The sequence below is a fragment of the Oncorhynchus masou genome, chromosome 24 (assembly GCF_036934945.1).
Source record: "Oncorhynchus masou masou isolate Uvic2021 chromosome 24, UVic_Omas_1.1, whole genome shotgun sequence".
Taxonomy (NCBI): Eukaryota; Metazoa; Chordata; class Actinopteri; order Salmoniformes; family Salmonidae; genus Oncorhynchus; species Oncorhynchus masou.
Window position 1 is genome coordinate 65,051,235 of NC_088235.1, and position 21,093 is coordinate 65,072,327.

General features: G+C 42.1%; 1 protein-coding gene across 3 annotated transcripts in view; it reads right to left on the bottom strand.

Annotated features, from left to right (window-relative positions):
• The window catches only part of LOC135512491 (protein FAM83H-like), a 33,963-nt gene extending 15,526 nt beyond the window's left edge, over window positions 1-18,437 (bottom strand). The window contains exons 1-2 of one of the 3 annotated variants that reach the window (XM_064934570.1): window positions 18,086-18,436; window positions 14,597-15,060 (exon numbers count right to left, since the gene is read on the bottom strand). In XM_064934570.1, the coding sequence (XP_064790642.1) occupies window positions 14,597-15,040 (444 nt within the window). In that variant the 5' untranslated portion in view covers window positions 15,041-15,060; window positions 18,086-18,436. Of the gene's footprint in view, window positions 1-14,596; window positions 15,061-18,085 lie in introns of all 3 variants that reach the window. The other 2 variants (XM_064934571.1, XM_064934572.1) reach the window with 2 other exon arrangements.
• Between the last annotated feature and the right edge of the window lie 2,656 nt (window positions 18,438-21,093).

The window sequence follows — 21,093 nt, forward strand, 5'->3', positions numbered from 1 at the left end:
TATTTAACTTTCACACATTAAGGCCGAGACTCTCTCCAACCCAACATTGCATAGTTATGTGCATCCTTTCAAGCACACCCTTCTCATTAACCTGTGGTTAGATTCACCATTTTCACGTGACCAAGAGCAAAATTATTGATTATTATTATATTATTATTTGTGCCCTGGTTCTATAAGAGCTCTTGGTCACTTCCCACAAGCTGGGTTGTGACAAAAACTCACTCTCATTCTTATGTTTAATAAATGTATCATATAGTGTGTGTGTGGCAGGCTTACAATGATGGCAAAAAACAACATTTAAGAGTGTGCTGACCCTGGTGCTAGAGGGGGTACGCAGCTGGAGGTTGAACGTTTGAAGGGGTACGGGACTACAAAAAGTTTGGGAACCACTGGCCTAGTCAAAGTCCAGACCTATCCCAGTTGAAATGTTGTGGCATGACTTGAAAAGAGCAGTTCATGCTTGAAAATCCACAAATATTGCTGAGTTAACCTCACTAGGGGACGTGGGACGGTAGCGTCCCCACCTGGCCAACATCCGGTGAAATTGCAGAGCGCCAAATTCAAAAACAGAAATACTCATTATAAAAATTCATACAAGTGTTATACATTGGTTTAAAGATTAACTTCTTGTTAATCCAACCACTGTGTCAGATTTCAAAAAGGCTTAGCGGCGAAAGCATACCATGTGATTATCTGAGAACAGCGCCCAGCAGACAAATCATTACAATCGGTTACCAGCCAAGTAGAGGAGTTACACAAGTCAGAAATAGCAATACAATTAATCACTTACCTTTGATAATATTCATATGGTTGCACTCACAAGACTCCCATTTACTCAATAAATGTTTGTTTTGTTAGATAAAGTCCCTCTCGTTTTGTTCAGTAATCCACAGGCTCAAACACAGTCAGAACAGGCAGACGAAAAATCCAAATAATATCCGTAAAGTTTGTAGAAACATGTCAAATGATGTTTATAATCAATCCTCAGGTTGTTTTTAGCCTAAATAATCAATAATATTTCAACCGGACAATAACGTCGTCAATATAAAAGGTAAACAAGAAAGGCGCGCTCTCGGTCGTGTGCATGAAAAATCTATGGGACACTGTAGCGTTCACTCATTCAGAGTGGTCTTACTCTCTCAGAATACAAGCCTGAAACAATTTCTAAAGACTGTTGACATCTAGTGGAAGCCATAGGAAGTGCAATTTGGGTCCTAAGTCAATGGATACTGTAATGGCATTAGACATCTAGTGGAAGCCATAGGAAGTGCAATTTGGGTCCTAAGTCAATGGATACTGTAATGGCATTCAAAAGAAAACTACAAACATAAAAAAAATCACACTTCCTGGATGGATTTTCTCAGGTTTTCGCCTGCCAAATCAGTTCTGTTATACTCACAGACATTATTTTAACAGTTTCGGAAACTTTAGAGTGTTCTCTATTCAAATCTACCAATTATATGCATATCCTAGCCTCTGGGCCTGAGTAGCAGGCAGTTTACTTTGGGCACACTTTTCATCCGGAGGTGAAAATACCACCCCCTACCCTAGTGAAGTTAAAGCAGTTCTGCATGCTAGAGTGGACCAAAATTCCTCCACAGTGATGTGAGAGAGTTCTTAGGAAACTTCGCAGTATTTTGTTTTTTATGTATTATTTCTTTACCAATCTTTACCAAGGATCAGCTTCAGTGCTCGGTTGCCTCCACCAAGTCTGTTCATCAAACAATTTGATTTGATGGTTTCAAGCATTCAACTTTCAAATAGCTCTTTATTGGGTGCTATCGTCCTCCATCGGCACCAGCCTGTACCCTTAAGTGTTCTTCTGGCCCCTTACACTAAGTATGAATTTGTCCTGCTAGGTGACCTAAACTGGGACGTGCTTAAACCACCTGACCAAGTCCTAAAGCAATGGGACCGCCTAAATCTTCCTCAGATTATTGCCAATCCGACAAGGTATGACTCCCAACACCCAGAAAAGGCTACTCTCCTTGATGTTATCCTCACAAATAATCCTAATAGGTATCAGTCTGGTGTTTTCTGTAATGACCTCAGTGATCACTTTTTTACAGCCTGTGTTCATAATGGCTGCTCAGTTAAACGACCTGTTCTGATTTGTTATAGACGCTTGCAAAAAACTTTAATGAGCAAGCCTACCTTCATGAACTGGCCTCTGTAAAAGGGTATAGAATCAGCTTGATCCCTTTTTAAAAATATATTTTCAGTGGTATTGTTAACAAACACACCCCCATAAAGAAAATTACAACTACAATTACAATTAAAAAAATGTTCAGCCCCTGGTTCGACGGTGAGTTACTCCACCTCAAGAATTGCATTTGGCTAAAGGCTCGGCACACACATACTCAGGCTGACTGGCTCTTGTTCGGGCAAATGAGAAATAAGTGCACTAAGGCTATTCGGAAGGCCAAAGTTAGTTACGTTAAGGAGCAGTTCTCTCTCTGTGGGTCTAACCCCAAGAAGTTCTGCAAAAACGGTTAAAGACCTGGAGAATAAACCCTCCTCCTCACAGCTGCCCATGTTGATGATGTGGTTGTTACTGACAAGAAGCACATGGCTGAGCTCTTTAATCACCACTTCATTTAGTCAGGATTCCTATTTGACTCAGCCATGCCTCCTTGCCCTTCCAACATTTCCTCATCTCCCACCCCTTCTAATGCGACTATCCCCAATGCTTCTCCCTCTTTTCCCCTGCTCCGCTACAAAGTTTCTCCCTGCAGGCAGTCACTGAGTCCGAGGTGCTAAAGGAGCTCCTGAAAAAACAAACATCTGGGTCAGATGGTTTAGACCCTTTCTTCTTTAAGGTTGCTGCCCCTATCATCACCAAGCCTTTCTCTGACCTTTTGAACCTGTCTCTTCTTTCTGGGGAGGTTCCCATTGCTTGGAAGGCAGCCACGGTTTGTCCTTTTTTAACCTCTTGAAACTCTAGGGGCGCTATATCATTTTTGGATAAAAAGACGTGCCCGTTTTAAGCGCAATATTTTGTCACAAAAAGATGCTCGACTATGCATATAATTGGTAGCTTTGGAAAGAAAACACTCTGACGTTTCCAGAACTGCAAAGATATTTTCTGTGCGTGCCCTAGAACGTGAGCTTCAGGCAAAACCAAGATGAGACGGCATCCAGGAAATGAGCAGGATTTTTGAGGCTCTGTTTTCCATTGTCTCCTTATATGGCTGTGAATGCGAGAGGAGTAAGTCTGCCCTTTCTGTCGTTTCCCCAAGGTGTCTGCAGCATTGTGACGTATTTGTAGGCTTATCATTGGAAGATTGACCATAAGAGACCACATTTACCAGGTGTCCGCCCGGTGTCCTGCGCCGAAATTGGTGCGCAAAAGTCAGCTGCAAGTATTTTTCCACAGAATTCAGAGAAGAATGCAGGCTTCCACGAACGATATATCAATGAAGAGATATGTGAAAAAACACCTTGAGGATTGATTCCAAACAACGTTTGCCATGTTTCGGTCGATATTATGGAGTTAATTCGGAAAAAGTTTGACGTTGTAGGTGACTGAATTTTCGGTTCGTTTCGGTAGCCAAATGTGATGTACAAAACGGAGCGATTTCTCCTACACACAGACGCTTTCAGGAAAAATTGCGCATTTGGTATGTAACTGAGAGTCTCCTCATTGAAAACATCCAAAGCTCTTCAAAGGTAAATGATTTTATTTATTTGGTTATCTGGTTTTTGTGAAAATGTTGCGTGCTAAATGCTACTCAAAATGCTAAGCTAGCTTTGCATACTCTTACAGAAATTAGTGAATTGCTATGGTTCAAAAGCATATTTTGAAAATCTGAGATGACAGTGTTGTTAAGAAAAGGCTAAGCTTGAGAGCAGGCGCATTATTTTCATTTTATTTGCGATTTTCAGAAATCAATAACGTTGCGTTATGCTAATGAGCCTGAGGCTTTAGTCACGATCCCGGATCCGGGATGGGGAGTTTCAAGAGGGAGATCAAGCTGATCCTAACTGTTTATAGGCCAATTTCTATTTTGCCCTTTTCATCAAAAGTGTTAGAGTAACTTGTCAATAATCAACAGATTGGCTTTCTTGTATTTTCTCTGGTATGCAATCTGGTTTCCGCTCAGTTTATGGATGTGTAATTGCAACCTTAAATGTCCTCAATGATGTCACTATTTCCCTTGATTCTAAGCAATGTTGTGCTGCTATTTGTATTGACTTGGCCAAAGCTTTTGATACGGGAGACCATTCCATTCTTATGGGCCGGCTAAGTATTGGTGTCTCTGAGGGGCCTTTGGCCTGGTTTGCTAACTACCTCTCTCAAAGATGGCAGTGTATAAAGTCAGAAAATCTGCTGTCTCAGTCACTGCCTTTCACCAAGGGAGTAACCCAAGGCTGGATCATAGGCCCCAAGCTCTTCTCAATTCACATCAACAACATAGCTCAGGTAGTAGGAAGCTCTCTCATCCATTTATATACAGATGATACAGTCTTATACACAGCTGGCCCCTCCCCAGATCTTCCCAATGCTCTACAACAAAGCTTTATTAGTGTCGAACAAGCTTTCTCTCCCCTTAACCTTGTTCTGAACACCTCCAAAACAAAGGTCATATGGTTAGGTAAGAAGAATGCCCCTCTCCCCACAGGTGTGATTACTACCATTGAGGGTTTAGAGCTTGAGGTAGTCACCTCATACAAGTACTTGGGACTATGCCTAGACGGTACACTGTCCTTCTCTCAACACATACAGTTGAAGTCGGAAATTTACATACACTTTAGCCTAATACATTTAAACTCAGTTTTTCACAATTGCTGACATTTAATCCTAGTAAAAATTCCCTGTCTTAGGTCAGTAAGGATCACCACTTTATTTTAAGAATGCGAAATGTCAGAATAATAGTAGAGAGAAGAATTTATTTCAAATTTTATTTCTTTCATCACATTCCCAGTGGGTCGGAAGTTTACATACACTCAATTAGTATTTGGTAGCATTGCCTTTAAATTGTTTAACTTGGGTCAAACGTTTCGGGTAGCCTTCCACATGCTTCCCACAATAAGTTGGGTGAATTTTTGGCCCATTCCTCCTGACAGAGCTGGTGTAACTGAGTCAGGTGTGTAGGCCTCCTTGCTCCCACATGCTTTTTCAGTTCTGCCCACAAATGTTCTACAGGATTGAGTTCAGGGCTTTGTGATGGCCACTCCAATACCTTGACTTTGTTGTCCTTAAACTATTTTGCAACAACTTTGGAAGTATGCTTGGGGTCATTGTCCATTTGGAAGACCCATTTGCGACCAAGCTTTAACTTCCTGACTGATGTCTTGAGATGTTGCTTCAATATATGCACATAATTTTCATGATGCCATCTATTTTGTGTAGTGCACCAGTCCCTCCTGAAGCAAAGCACCCCTCCACATGATGCTGCCACCCCCGTGCTTCACGGTTGGGATGGTGTTCTTCAGCTTGCAAACCCCCCCCATTTTCCTCCAAACATAACGATGGTCATTATGGCCAAAAGGTTCTATTTTTGTTTCATCAGACCAGAGGACATTTCTCAAAAGTACGATCTTTGTACCCATGTGCAGTTGCAAACCATAGTCTGGCTTTTTGATGCCGTTTTTGTAGCATTGGCCTCTTCCTTGCTGACTGGCCTTTCAGGTTATGTCGATATAGGACTCATTTTACTGTGGATATAGATACTTTTGTACCTGTTTCCTCCAGCATCTTCACAAGGTTGTTTGCTGTTGTTCTGGGATTGATTTGCACTTTTTGCACCAAAGTACGTTCATCTCTAAGAGACAGAACGTGTCTCCTTCCTGAGCGGTAAGACGGCTGCCTGGTCCCATGGTGTTTATACTTGCGTACTATTGTTTGTACAGATGAACGTGGTACTTTCAGGGGTTTGGAATTTGCTTCCAAGGATGAACCAGACTTGTGGTCTACAATTTGTTTTCTGAGGTCTTGGCTGATTTCTTTTGATTTTCCCATGACGTCAAGCAAAGAAGCACTGAGTTTGAAGGTAGGCCTTGAAATACATTCACAGGTACACCTCCAATTGACTGAAATGTTGTCAATTAGCCTATCAGAAGCTTCTAAAGCCATGACATAATTTTCTGGAATTTTCCAAGCTGTTTAAAGGCACAGTCAGTTTACTGTATGTATACTTCTGACCCACTGGAATTGTGATACAACGAATTTTAAGTTAAATAATCTGTCTGTAAACAATTGTTGGAAAAATAACTTGTGTCATGCACAAAGTAGATGTCCTAAACGACTTGCCAAACTATAGTTTGTTAACAAGAAATTTGTGGAATGGTTTTAAAACGAGTTTTAATGACTCCAACAATTAATGACTCCAACAAAAGTGTATGTAAACTTCCGACTTCAACTCTATCAAAGCTGCAGGCTATAGTTTGATCTAGACTTGGTTTCCTCTATCATAATCACTCTTCTTTCACCCCAGCTATCAAACTAACCCTGATTCAGATGACCATCCTATCCATGCTAGATTACAGACGTAATTTATGGATCGGCAGGTCAGGGTGCTCTCGAATGGCTAGAATTTCCGGTTCCGGGTTGGAGCGAGCGGTCGCATCTACACTTCGGTCCGCAGGTAGTATAACTTTTCATTACATTTCATTATAGTACAACGGTTTGATTTGTCTAATCTTAGCAATCTCTCCTTAGCTAGCTACATAGCCGTCTTTGTATCAAAGATAATTGCGTAATTATCGTATTTCGTCGTCCTAACGTAGTCTACACTGCTATCTGCCCAGCAGCTAGCTAACGTCCACCGTCACTGTAGAAACTATTACACTCAACTGAACGACTTGATTAGTGTAGTGTTACCTAGCTACATAGTTGTCTTTGCTGTCTTCGTATCCAAGATAATTGTGTAGTTTAGAGTGTGTAGACTTAGAGTGATTATCTTAATTTACCGAGGTTAGCTAGCCAGCTATTTGTCGTCCTTAAAGTAAGAGATACTGCTAGCTAGCTAGCCAACAGCTAGCCAACGTCTACCGAATAAACTTCAACAATCCGGTCAACATTCCGCTTTGCTCCACAGGTAGTATCACATTTTCATTTCACTTCATTACAGTACAACGGTTTGATTTGCTTGATCCTAGCTAGCTACATAGCCGTCTTTGTATCATAGACAATTGTGTAGTCTAGAGCGATTTTCTAGGTTAGCTAGCCAGCTATTGTCGTTCTTTTAACGTAACGTAACGTAATCAACACTGCTAGCTAGCCAGCTAGCCCCCAAATAGCAGCACTGTAGAAACTATTACACTCGACGGAACGACTTGATTAGTGTAGTGTCAACAACGCAGCCACTGCCAGCTAGCCTACTCCAGCAGTACTGTATCATTTCAATCATTTTAGTCAATAAGATTCTTGCTACGTAAGCTTAACTTTCTGAACATTCGAGACGTGTAGTCCACTTGTCATTCCAATCTCCTTTGCATTAGCGTAGCCTCTTCTGTAGCCTGTCAACTATGTGTCTATCTATCCCTGTTCTCTCCTCTCTGCACAGACCATACAAACGCTCCACACCGCGTGGCCGCGGCCACCCTAATCTGGTGGTCCCAGCGCGCACGACCCACGTGGAGTTCCAGGTCTCCGGTAGCCTCTGGAACTGCCGATCTGCGGCCAACAAGGCAGAGTTCATCTCAGCCTATGCCTCCCTCCAGTCCCTCGACTTCTTGGCACTGACGGAAACATGGATCACCACAGATAACACTGCTACTCCCACTGCTCTCTCTTCGTCCGCCCACGTGTTCTCGCACACCCCGAGAGCTTCTGGTCAGCGGGGTGGTGGCACCGGGATCCTAATCTCTCCCAAGTGGTCATTCTCTCTTTCTCCCCTTACCCATCTGTCTATCGCCTCCTTTGAATTCCATGCTGTCACAGTTACCAGCCCTTTCAAGCTTAACATCCTTATCATTTATCGCCCTCCAGGTTCCCTCGGAGAGTTCATCAATGAGCTTGATGCCTTGATAAGCTCCTTTCCTGAGGACGGCTCACCTCTCACAGTCCTGGGCGACTTTAACCTCCCCACGTCTACCTTTGACTCATTCCTCTCTGCCTCCTTCTTTCCACTCCTCTCCTCTTTTGACCTCACCCTCTCACCTTTCCCCCCTACTCACAAGGCAGGCAATACGCTCGACCTCATCTTTACTAGATGCTGTTCTTCCACTAACCTCATTGCAACTCCCCTCCAAGTCTCCGACCACTACCTTGTATCCTTTTCCCTCTCGCTCTCATCCAACACTTCCCACACTGCCCCTACTCGGATGGTATCGCGCCGTCCCAACCTTCGCTCTCTCTCCCCCGCTACTCTCTCCTCTTCCATCCTATCATCTCTTCCCTCTGCTCAAACCTTCTCCAACCTATCTCCTGATTCTGCCTCCTCAACCCTCCTCTCTTCCCTTTCTGCATCCTTTGACTCTCTATGTCCCCTATCCTCCAGGCCGGCTCGGTCCTCCCCTCCCGCTCCGTGGCTCGACGACTCATTGCGAGCTCACAGAACAGGGCTCCGGGCAGCCGAGCGGAAATGGAGGAAAACTCGCCTCCCTGCGGACCTGGCATCCTTTCACTCCCTCCTCTCTACATTTTCCTCCTCTGTCTCTGCTGCTAAAGCCACTTTCTACCACTCTAAATTCCAAGCATCTGCCTCTAACCCTAGGAAGCTCTTTGCCACCTTCTCCTCCCTCCTGAATCCTCCTCCCCCTCCCCCCCTCTGCAGATGACTTCGTCAACCATTTTGAAAAGAAGGTCGACGACATCCGATCCTCGTTTGCTAAGTCAAACGACACCGCTGGTTCTGCTCACACTGCCCTACCCTGTGCTCTGACCTCTTTCTCCCTCTCTCTCCAGATGAAATCTCGCTTCTTGTGACGGCCGGCCGCCCAACAACCTGCCCGCTTGACCCTATCCCCTCCTCTCTTCTCCAGACCATTTCCGGAGACCTTCTCCCTTACCTCACCTCGCTCATCAACTCATCCCTGACCGCTGGCTATGTCCCTTCCGTCTTCAAGAGAGCGAGAGTTGCACCCCTTCTGAAAAAACCTACACTCGATCCCTCCGATGTCAACAACTACAGACCAGTATCCCTTCTTTCTTTTCTCTCCAAAACTCTTGAACGTGCCGTCCTTGGCCAGCTCTCCCGCTATCTCTCTCAGAATGACCTTCTTGATCACAAATCAGTCAGGTTTCAAGACTAGTCATTCAACTGAGACTGCTCTTCTCTGTATCATGGAGGCGCTCCGCACTGCTAAAGCTAACTCTCTCTCCTCTGCTCTCATCCTTCTAGACCTATCGGCTGCCTTCGATACTGTGAACCATCAGATCCTCCTCTCCACCCTCTCCGAGTTGGGCATCTCCGGCGCGGCCCACGCTTGGATTGCGTCCTACCTGACAGATCGCTCCTACCAGGTGGCGTGGCGAGAATCTGTCTCCTCACCACGCGCTCTCACCACTGGTGTCCCCCAGGGCTCTGTTCTAGGCCCTCTCCTATTCTCGCTATACACCAAGTCACTTGGCTCTGTCATAACCTCAAATGGTCTCTCCTATCATTGCTATACAGACGACACACAATTAATCTTCTCCTTTCCCCCTTCTGTGACATATCAGTGTGGATGACCAGGTGGCGAATCGCATCTCTGCATGTCTGGCAGACATATCAGTGTGGATGACGGATCGCCACCTCAAGCTGAACCTCGGCAAGACGGAGCTGCTCTTCCTCCCGGGGAAGAAGGGCACTGCGTTCATCCACCTCTGGCCTGCTCTCCTCCCTACCACTGAGGAAGTACAGTTCCCGCTCAGCCCAGTCAAAACTGTTCGCTGCTCTGGCCCCCCAATGGTGGAACAAACTCCCTCACGACGCCAGGACAGCGGAGTCAATCACCACCTTCCGGAGACACCTGAAACCCCACCTCTTCAAGGAATACCTAGGATAGGATAAAGTAATCCTTCTCACCCCCCCCCCCCTTAAATGATTTAGATGCACTATTGTAAAGTGGCTGATCCACTGGATGTCATAAGGTGAATTCACCAATTTGTAAGTCGCTCTGGATAAGAGCGTCTGCCAAATGACTTAAATGTAAATGTAGATGTTCTTTACCATTCGGCCATCAGATTTGCCACCACTGCTCCTTATAGGACACATCACTTCACTCTATACTCTCTTTAAACTGGTCATCTCTGTATACCCGTCGCAAGACCCACCGGTTTATGCTTAATTATAAAACCCTCTTAGGCCTCACTCCCCCTATCTGAGATATGTACTGCAGCCCTCATCCTTCACATACAACACCCGTTCTGCCAGTCACATTCTGTTAAATGTCCCCAACGCACACATCCCTGGGTCGCTCCTCTTTTCAGTTCGTCACAGCTAGCGACTGGAACAAGCTGCAACAAACACTCAAACTGTACAGTTTTATCTCAATCTCTTCATTCAAAGATTCAATCATGGACACTCTTACTGAGAGTTGTGGTTGCTATGCGGGATGAATTGTTGTCTCCACCTTCTTGTCCTTTGTTCTGTTGTCTGTGCCCAATAATGTTTTGTGCTGCTACCATGTTGTGTTGCTACCATGTTGTTGTCAAGTTGTGTTGCTACCATGCTGTGTTTTCATGTGTTCCTGCCTTGTTATGTTGTTGTCTTCAGTCTCTCTTTATGTAGTGTTGTGTTGTCTCTCTTGTCGTGATGTGTGTTTTGTCCTATATTTATATGTTATTTATTTGTTTTATTTTTAATCCCAGCCCCCGTCACCGCAGGAGGACTTTTACCTTTTGGTAGGCCATCATTGTAAATAAGTTTGTTCTTAACTGACTTGCCTAGTTAAATAAAGGTTAAATTAAACAAAAATAAAACATCTCATTGTGAATGGAATGTATATGTTTAAATGAATGATCCACCCTGAAACTATTGTATGAAATTGATTAGAATCATCAAACTATTATTAATGATGTGTGTAGTCTTAGTCAGTAAAATTATAATAAATGATGTGTGTAGTTTTAGTCAGAATTAGGGTAAAACAATATATCTGTACAATATGTCTCTATAGTATCTTGAACACAGACTGTCTGAGCAAAATTCGGTGCCAACCTTGCTAGGGGCCTCTGAGAGATTTGGGAGAGGGCAGTGAGTACTCCCTAATCTTGAGGGAAGACAGGGAGTGCTTCTCACGGTTCCTAATCTTTGTCGGCTGGGTATTGATACTGTATGTGCGTAGGATACCTACTGTTCGTGTGTATGTATGTGCGTATGATATCGACTGTTTGTGTGCAGAAGTATGTGCGTAAGGAGCTAGTATAAAATGAATGGTTTTGTACAACGAACCAGCGCTCTAGTGAATAAACATTTTGACTATTTAGCTGGGCCTCTGTCTGTTTCATTCAACCAGTATCTTACAAATTCTGGGTTGCAGACCGGGTGGTTTAATTGAATTGGGTTATGAACATTGAGAACATAATTCTCGTGACACTCATGAAAAGCTGTAGACCACACTATTTACCAATATTTTTTGTAGCTGTCTACATACCACAACAAACCGATGCTGACACTAAGACTGCACTCAATGAGGGACTTTAATGCAGAAAAACTCAAATAATTTTTACCTAATTTCTACCAGCATGTTAAATGTGTAACCAGATGGGAAAGAAACTCTAGACCACCTTTACTCCACACACAGAGAGAGTTACAAAGCTCTCCCTCGCCCTCCATTTGTCAAATCTGACCATAATTCTATCATTCTGATTCCTGCTTACAAACAAAAACTAAAGCAGAAAGCACTAGTGACTCGGTCAATAAGAAAGTGGTCAGATGAAGCAGATGCTTAGCTACAGGACTGTTTTGCTATCACAGACTGGAATATGTTCTGGGATTCTTCCGATGGCATTGAGGAGTACACCACATCAGTCACTGGCTTCATCAATAAGTGCATCGATGACGTCATCACCACAATGACCATACATACATACATACATACTCCAACCAGAAGCCATGGATTGCAGGCAACATCCGCACTGAGCTAAAGGGTAGAGCTGTCACTTTCAAGGAGCGGGACTCTAACCCGGAAGCTTATAAAATATCCCGCTATTCCCTCCGATGAACCATCAAACAGGCAAAACTCGAGGCTCATTAAGCTCGAGGCCCTGGGTCTGAACCCCGCCCTGTGCAAATAGGTTCTAGACTTCCTGACAGGCCGCCCCCAGTTGGTGAAGGTAGGAAACAACATCTACACTTCACTGATCCTCAACACTGGGGCCCCACAAGGGTGCGTGCTCAGCCCACTCCTATACTCCTTGTTCACCCATGCATGCCTCCAACTCAATCATCAGGTTTGCAGACGACACAACAGTAGTAGGCTTGATTACCAACAATGACGAGACAGCCTACAGGCAGGAGGTGAGGGCTCTGGGAGTGTGGTGTCAGAAAAATAATTTCACACTCAACATCAACAAAACAAAGGACATGATTGTGGACTTCCGGAAACAGCAGAAGGAGCATCCCCCTATCCACATCGACGGAACAGCAGTGGAGAAGGTCGAAAGTTTTAAGTTCCTTGGCATACATATCACTGACAAACTGAAATGGTCCACCCACACAGACAGTTTGGTGAAGGAAGCACAACAGCGCCTCTTCAACCTCAGGAGGCTGAAGAAATTTGACTTGTCACCTAAAACCCTCACAAACTTTTACAGATACACAATCGAGAGCATTCTGTCGGGCTGCATCACCGCCTGGTACGACAACTGCACCGCCCACAACCCCAAGGCTCTCCAGAGGGTGGTGCGGTCTGCACAACGCATCACCGGGGGCATACTACCTGCCCTCCAGAACATCTACAGCACCAGGTGTCACAGGAAGGTCAAAAAGATCATCAAGGACAACAACCACTCGAGCCACTGCCTCCAGAAGGTGAGGTTAGTACAAGTGCATCAAAGCTGGGACCGAAAGACTGAAAAACAGCTTCTATCTCAAGGTCATCAGATTGTTAAATAGCCATCACTAGCACAGAGGGGCTGCTGCCTACATACACAGACTTGAAATCATTAGCCAATTTAATAAATGGAACACTAGTCACTTTAATAATGTCACTTTAATAATGTTTAGATATCTTGCACTACTCATCTCATATGTATATACTGTATTCTATACTATCTACTGTATCAGTCTATGCCACTCTGACATTACTCATCCATATATTTATATATTCTTAATTCCATTCCTTTACTTAGATTTGTGTGTATTAGGTATTTGTTGTGAAGATATTACCTGTTAGATGTTGTTGTACTAGAAGGAACTAGAAGCACAAGCATTTCGCTACACCCACAATAACATCTAGTAAACACGTGTATGTGACCAATACAATTTGATTTGATCAACAACTTCAGGAAGCATTTGGTTGCAGTCATTACAGTTAAAGGTGTGACAAACAGTTATTGAGTGTAAGGGGGCAATACATTTTTCACACAGGGGAATTGGGTGTTGCATAACTTTGTTAATTAAATAAATGAAATAAGTATATATTTTTTGTTATTTGGTTCCCTTTATCTAATATTAGGTTTTGGTTGAAGATCTGATAACATTCAGCAGAAAAATATGCCAAATAAAATGTAATCAGAAAGGGGGAAAATACTTTTTAGCTCTAACTTTTAGAGCTATAAGCTATTATGACCCCATCACTGAAAGTTACAACTCACAGAACACATGTGTTCTGTTTCCTTCTACGATGCTCATAAGCCTTGCAGGTCTCATTAGAAGGGACAGTGACATAACCACAATTGAAAGCAATGCAGATCTTATTTTCTAGACACACAATTCCTACCTGATGTTTTTGTGAACTTTGCAAAACCTTTTGAATGCATTTCAGTCACTTTGTGATGCAAGTAAAACATGTAATCAAATAATTTCACATTTTCTTATTAGCCTTATGAACATAACTTTGTTACAGTTTCTATCTGTGCTAGAATGGCCATAAAATGTTAAATAAATTAGTATATCGATATTGGCCCGCAATATCCACATTGGTGCATCTCTTATTGAATGTCTAAAAATGTCTAATATTTTGAAATAACTGCCTTGGCCTTGTGGATAAAAAGTTCACCCTGAGATTGAAAGGTTGGGGGTTTCATGCCCAGTTGAGAATTGAACCTGATGCCTCTCTGCTTGACACTCAGCATTAAGGAGTTGAATTAGGGGTAAGGCCCTGCAACAGACTAGTGTCCTGTCCAGGTGCCACCCCCCACTCAGACCACTTGCCCAGACAGTCCTAGTGACATTTTTGCTTGCAACAAAAAAACATTTTCTTTTTGACCACTTTAATGGAAAACTATTACAGTAAGGTACTTAATTGTTAACCAGAAATTATTTGATATTGAGATCAAAAACAGCTGCATTGGGCCTTTACAATGCAGGAAAATAATTTTACATTTGCTAAAAAAAATCTAGGGGAGAAACCCCCACACCCCGCCTAAATTGGGCCCCCCCATTTTCAAAAACCAACTATGCCCCTGATTCTACATTTACTATTGTACTATTACATATCCTTTCTGTTACACAACATATTGCCCAACAGAATCAGTATTAGTATAATATGGAGCTGATTGACATACTTGTTGAGCATTCTTGATAAGTTGACGAGCCTGCGCCTTGATACTGGGCATATCTGGCTCAGAGGGGTTAACCAGCGTGGTGACCTCGGTGGGGCCTATGAAGTGATGCTGTTGGGGCCAGCCAAGGTCAAGACCAGGTGCATCCAAGTCAGAGTGCACAGGCCAGTATGTGTCTGAAGAGCCATCTACCTCAGACTCTACATACGGGAGCTCTGGCTGAGTGCTCTGGTACGGAATTTGCACTGTGCACCTAATGTGCTCAATTTCCTGTCTGGAGAGGAAGTCCACCACATCCACACTCTGAAGGAATTCATAATAGCCCTCCAAGTCATCCTCCACAAGTGCGTCAATGGCCAGCCGGTACTCCTCGCGGAAGTGGGAAGGCAGGTATTTGGGGTCCAGGGGGTGATCCCCTGCTGAGGAACACTGAGAGCGGTGCGCCATGCTGATTCCTGAGAGAGAACCTGAGAGGGTACACACAATATGAGAACTTGGTAGGGAGGAGGGATGGAAACAAAGTTATACGGTGGCAGATGTGTAGGCTATGATCAATTCTGCTTATTTATGGGTGATTTTGCAAATGCGGGCCTTTTTGTCTCAGGGTTAGATTTGTAAAATAAAATGTTAATTTCAACAACCACAAAAAAATCACATCCATTAAGTAGAGACTAAAATAATCTTAAACTTTTTTTTCCCAACTTTCAATGTTTTTTTGTTTGTTTTATTTTCTAAAGCCTTTCATGTCTGGATTTCACTGTTTTGCATAGTTTTTGTCCTGTCTCACACCCAGACGTTTGACATTCTACTATGTATTACACTTACAAAAGTTCTGATAATTAGAAAATAATAAATTAGTGGTTATGGAGTCAGGGGCAGGGTAGCCTAGTGGTTAGAGCGTTGGACTAGTAGCCGGAAGGTTGCAAGTTCAAACCCCCGAGCTGACAAGGACTCCTATTAAAACTCGGAAACCCCAAGACAGAGAGGCCGTAGGAAGGTGAGAAAAAAAACAGATCCAAAGTCTACAGAGATGTATGTATGGCAAATATGAAGTTGGAGGCCACGGGAAAGAAAAATGAGAAAGTATTACAAGAAATATATGATAGATTGTCAGAGAAGATCCGTATTTAGGATTCTCTCAGAACAAAAACGAAACACCAAATGCGGTCAAAGCCACAGAATCTGAGAAGAATAACATAACACCACCATATCAGAGCCGCGAGATAAATATCAGAAGCAAAAGACCAACAAGTGATATCCAAGGATTTGGCTGGGAAATTACTAAAAAGTATTCCATGGTGAAAATGGTCCACAGAAATTTTGGATTCTCTGTGAAGACAATGTGTGGAAACAACAAACAGCCAGACTGTCTGCAGTACTCAAGAAAGAAACATTTGAATGCAATTAGCCCAGCAATAGAAGGTTAAATAAAAATGCTCTTTGAATGTAATGATAACAATCGAGCACCAACAGGAAAAAGGGAAAGATTGACAAGACACACGAATAAAATAAAGAAGTGATAACTGAACGACACACTGGCAAAACTCCATCAAAAGTTAGAATTATCAGAGGTCAAGCTGTCATACACTGAGTTCACCAAAAGATGCCCCTTTTGGATTGTCAACCCATCAGTGAAAGACAGGGACACATGCCAACCTTCAGTTCATGGCAGACAAGTTGTTATATCAGAGTAGTTAAAAGCAGCAACATTTAAGAATTGGTCTGGTCTTTGTGTTGCGAGAAGATGACCAAATAGTGCATGTATTGAGAGTGCCCTCTTCGCAAAGAGAAAGAGCTGCAGACTTCCGCTTTTGACGGTGGCCGACAAACATGGTGGTTTGAGTAGAATGCAAGGCAGAATAGTGAGAGAAAAAAACTAAAGATGGAACAAAAGAGAAGTTTAATGTCCATTTGACTGTAAATGAGAAGGTGTACGGTACCCTTCAAACTCTACTGGAAGACTTCACATGCAATTAGAAGAACAAACTTGGGAAACATACAATAAAATTAAACATGCACAACACTGACATTAAAATGTTTAAAGGTATTTTTCATCAGTTGTTTTATATGAAATGTAATTTGTCATTACCACAATGCTAAGTCATTACCATCACGGAACATATTTTTGAGGAAACAGTGTATTAAATTACAATTGATATTGATGATTTTTCCAATAGGGGAACCTTATGCTTGTTCTTAAGATAACACGATTTTGATGTGGTAAATACATGTTTCTGAGTATCATCAATGCATATATGGACATTTAGACATGACAATGATGAATACATATAACTAAGAAAACTTCCAAATAGTAAAAAAAACATGATTTAAAAAAATCATGACAAATGTTTTTTTTAAATACCGTAAGCACAATTTCTGTGATTTCCTTTTCAACTAAGATAGCACATTTTATAACGTGGTGGTAATGACATTTCCCCTCGGGTATTTGGGGAAACTGATAAAATTCTGTAATAGTATGGTCTCAGCCACTATTAGATCTTGTTTCCAGACAGAGTGAAGATAGATAAAAAGCAGGTAAAAAGCAGTTTCAAGAGGTTTTATTTTCTAAAATATTTAACATCCAAAAGCACCCGTATTTGCAAAATCAGCCTTAAACAAAATATGTCCCTATTTACATATTCATATTCTCTTGTGCATGTCCCTGTGTAACCCAACACTAAAACGAAGTGGAAAGGGGGATATATGCCACAGGGTAAAAAGGCTTATGGAGTGGCTCCTCCCCCTGGCACAACAGTCAATTCTTACTCCATTTGCAAGTTCATATTTAGGCAGGCTGACATGAAAATGCAGAAATACCAAAGACCGTACAGTGTGAAGATAAGCAAAAACTGCTTCTCCAATAGAAATCCCTGATCACGCTTATAGGCGATGTCATGGCGACATTGGCTAGCAAAGCTCATGCGTAGAAACACGTCTTCGGGATCTAAAAGTCGTCTCGCGCCAAATTGCGCATGTGCAGTCAGTCAAAGGCACTCCTTCCATATAGGTAACTTTCAGGTTTGAGTAATAACATGTTCAACTACTTAAGAATCCAGGTTGTGCCTTTATATTACTAGAAAATTAACAACTAATGAATATTTTTTCACTTCTCTGATTGACTTCTCAAACCCGTCCTGTTCTGTTTGGTATGTTTCGCAAGCGTTCCCGGAAGTTTAGCGATGTTGCGCCTCTGGGTTTAGAAACTCTGTGGAATACAGTACTCAAAAGCCCAACATAATGTAAAAATGATAAGGATAATGAGACTAATAACAAACATACACTTAACATAATAGTTTTTCTATGAAATGTCTATAACTTCGGGAACAATTATGTTTCTCAGCTCAACAAAATAGCCTTGCTATTTTGGTGTTTGAATAAAGTAGGTATACATCCTCAAAACAAATCCCACGAACAAATCAATAAATATCAACCAAGAGAGAAATGTTACACATTATCTTCCCATATGTTTAGTGAAACAATTTGAGAACTCACCTTATGGCTCAACTGAGATTCTTCATGAATTGAATACGTCCATGGTTCCAGTTTTGGCTGTTTGCAACTATTTAGTCCTTCTTTCGAAACTTATTATCCAATGAGATTGAATCGCATTCCTGGTCCGTGCTGGACTCGTCAAAAAGAGCGTGCTGTTTGACTTTATCACCTACTCCGGCAGAACCTGTTCATTTTCATGCTTGCTTGAGGCATGTTATGGAGAATGGAAGAGTTTCAGAAATGAGAAAAACGCCCGTCTCACATATTGCTGACGATTTCTGCCCCGCCTCAATTTTACAGATTGCAACTGCAAATGTTCTATTTTTTTACAGTTAGTTTGTAGCACGGTTATATCAGCCCTCACGCTTCCACACTCGGATATAATAGGAATGCGGTGTACATTGAACTGTCTAGTGTCGTTCCCTGCAGAACAGTCATCTGGTGATAGGACTGTATAAATATCTGTCATTGTCTTGTTAGTCTTTGTCAACGCTGTTAACGATAATCATGCCGGCGGCAGGACAGATGGATGGGCATTTGATTTCCATAGGGGGACACGTTTTTTTCATGCGAATTTGTTTAAAAGAGGCACGACTTTTCCTGCGAACTTGTTTAATGAGTGTTATAGTAAAGTGAGCGAGTTTCAAGTTTGGGGAAGCTAACAATTTATCCTACCATTTCTACCAATCTGCGTGCCAGCTCTGATTTGCATATGCGCATTTTTGTGGAAGTTTAATTTCAATAATAATGTTTTCGTTTTTCTAAATCATCACCTGGTTAATCATACAAATCTGAATTAACATGATAAAAAAAATCAAGTAACGCAGGAGCGAGCACCATACACACTGATAAACCTTGATCCATTTGCCACTAAATAAATGAGCGCATGAAACTTAGAGATAGGCCAACGTAGCAGTAGGCCTATAACTTCCATCATCAACTAAGTAAAATATTTAGGCCTAAAGCCAACAAATAAAAACAGAAGAAAATATCCCGATGAAAAAAACAGGTTCTTTCAGTTGAATTCAGTTCTCTACTCGGCCTGTCAGCCTCACTTTCTATTTGTCTTGACTTGAGGTATCTCTAGTAAAGTGCAACATTGTATCAAATTAATAAACTGTGTCCAGCACGAAGCTGTCACGAGCGAACTTGTAACATTGTATCAACTAGCCTATTGAGCTTGGGACAGACAGCTGTTTTTTGTTTTTGTGCAGGGGGAAAATCTTCACGTCTTTTATGACGTTTCCACTGGATGTATGGGATCGGTATATCACCGAGGTAAAAAAGGTTTTCTTATTAGACACAACATACATTCTCCATTAAATCTCTTGTTCACAATGACTTTTGCATTGATTGCCGTAGAAACATCAAAAAGGTCTGGGCAACTTTTACAATCTTTGAATTGCATAACAAGTCAAGTGATGATTAGATAAAGTAATGATATTATATAGAAATGCATTTAAATCTCTTGTTCACAATAATAATTGCATCGATTGCCATAGAAACATAAAAAAGCGCTAACGATTCTAAATTCATAAAAAAGTAAAGTGTTGGTTTGATATAAATACACAAATCATATACAAATGCATTTAAATTTCTTGTTTGTTTGAACAGCTTCTACCCCCAACCCATAAGACTGCTAAATAGTTAACCAAATAGCTACCCAAACTATCTGCATTGACCCGTTTACTCTTCTTGACTCTTTACAGACACACACACACACACACACACACACACACACACACACACACACACACACACACACACACACACACACACACACACACACACACACACACACACACACACACACACACACACACACACACACACACACACACAGCTGCTACTACTGTCTATTATACAGTTGAAGTCGGTGTGGGTCAGAAGTTAACATACACTCAATTAGTATTTGGTAGCATTACCTTTAAACTGTTTAACTTGGGTCAAACATTTCAGGTAGCCTTCCACAAGCTTCCCACAATAAGTTGGGTGAATTTTGGCCCATTTCTCCTGACAGAGCTGGTGTAATTGAGTCAGGTGTGTAGGCCTCCTTGCTCGCACACGCTTTTTCAGTTCTGCCCACAAATTTTCTATAGGTTTGAGGTCAGGGCTTTGCGATGGCCACTTCAATACCTTGACTTTGTTGTCCTTAAGGCATTTTGCCACAACTTTGCCAGTATGCTTTGGGTCATTGTCCATTTGAAAGACACATTTGCGACCAAGCTTTAACTTCCTGACTGATGTCTTGAGATGTTGCTTCATTATATCCACATAATTTTCATTCCTCATGATGCCATCTATTTTATGAAGTGCACCAGTCCCTCCTGCAGCAAAGCACCCCCACACCATGATGCTGCCACTCCGTGCTTCACGGTTGGGATGTTATTTTTCGGCTTACAAGCCTCCCCCTTTTTGCTACAAACATAACGATGGTCATTATGGCCAAACAGTTCTATTTTTATTTCATCAGACCAGAGGACATTTCTCCGAAAAGTACGATCATTGTCCCCATGTGCAGTTGCAAACTGTAGTCTGGCTTTTGTATGGAGGTTTTGGATCACTGGCTTCTTCCTTGCTGAGTGGCCTTTCAGGTTATGACATCATTTTCTGGAATTTTCCAAGCTGTTTAAAGACAGAGCAAGGGGAACAACTACTTCAAGGTCTCAGAGTGAGTGACGTCACTGATTGAAACGCTATTAGCGAGCACCCCGCTAACTAGCTAGCCATTTCACACCGGTTACATACTGTATGTCAACTTTGGACTTCAACTGTATGTTTGCCATACCTAGCTAGCTAGCTAGCCAGCCATCAAAGAGAGAGAATTGCATTGTGGGTTTTGTATTAGACTGAGCTGCAACATATTTCCACAATGATGTTGCCACCAACTTTGTTATATTGACAAAATAAAAAAATGTGTTCACATATTAGTGTTATTTAACTGTCAACACTGTTACTCATAGAAAATGTGTGGTTTGTGATGGATTATCCCTTTAAAAAACACATCC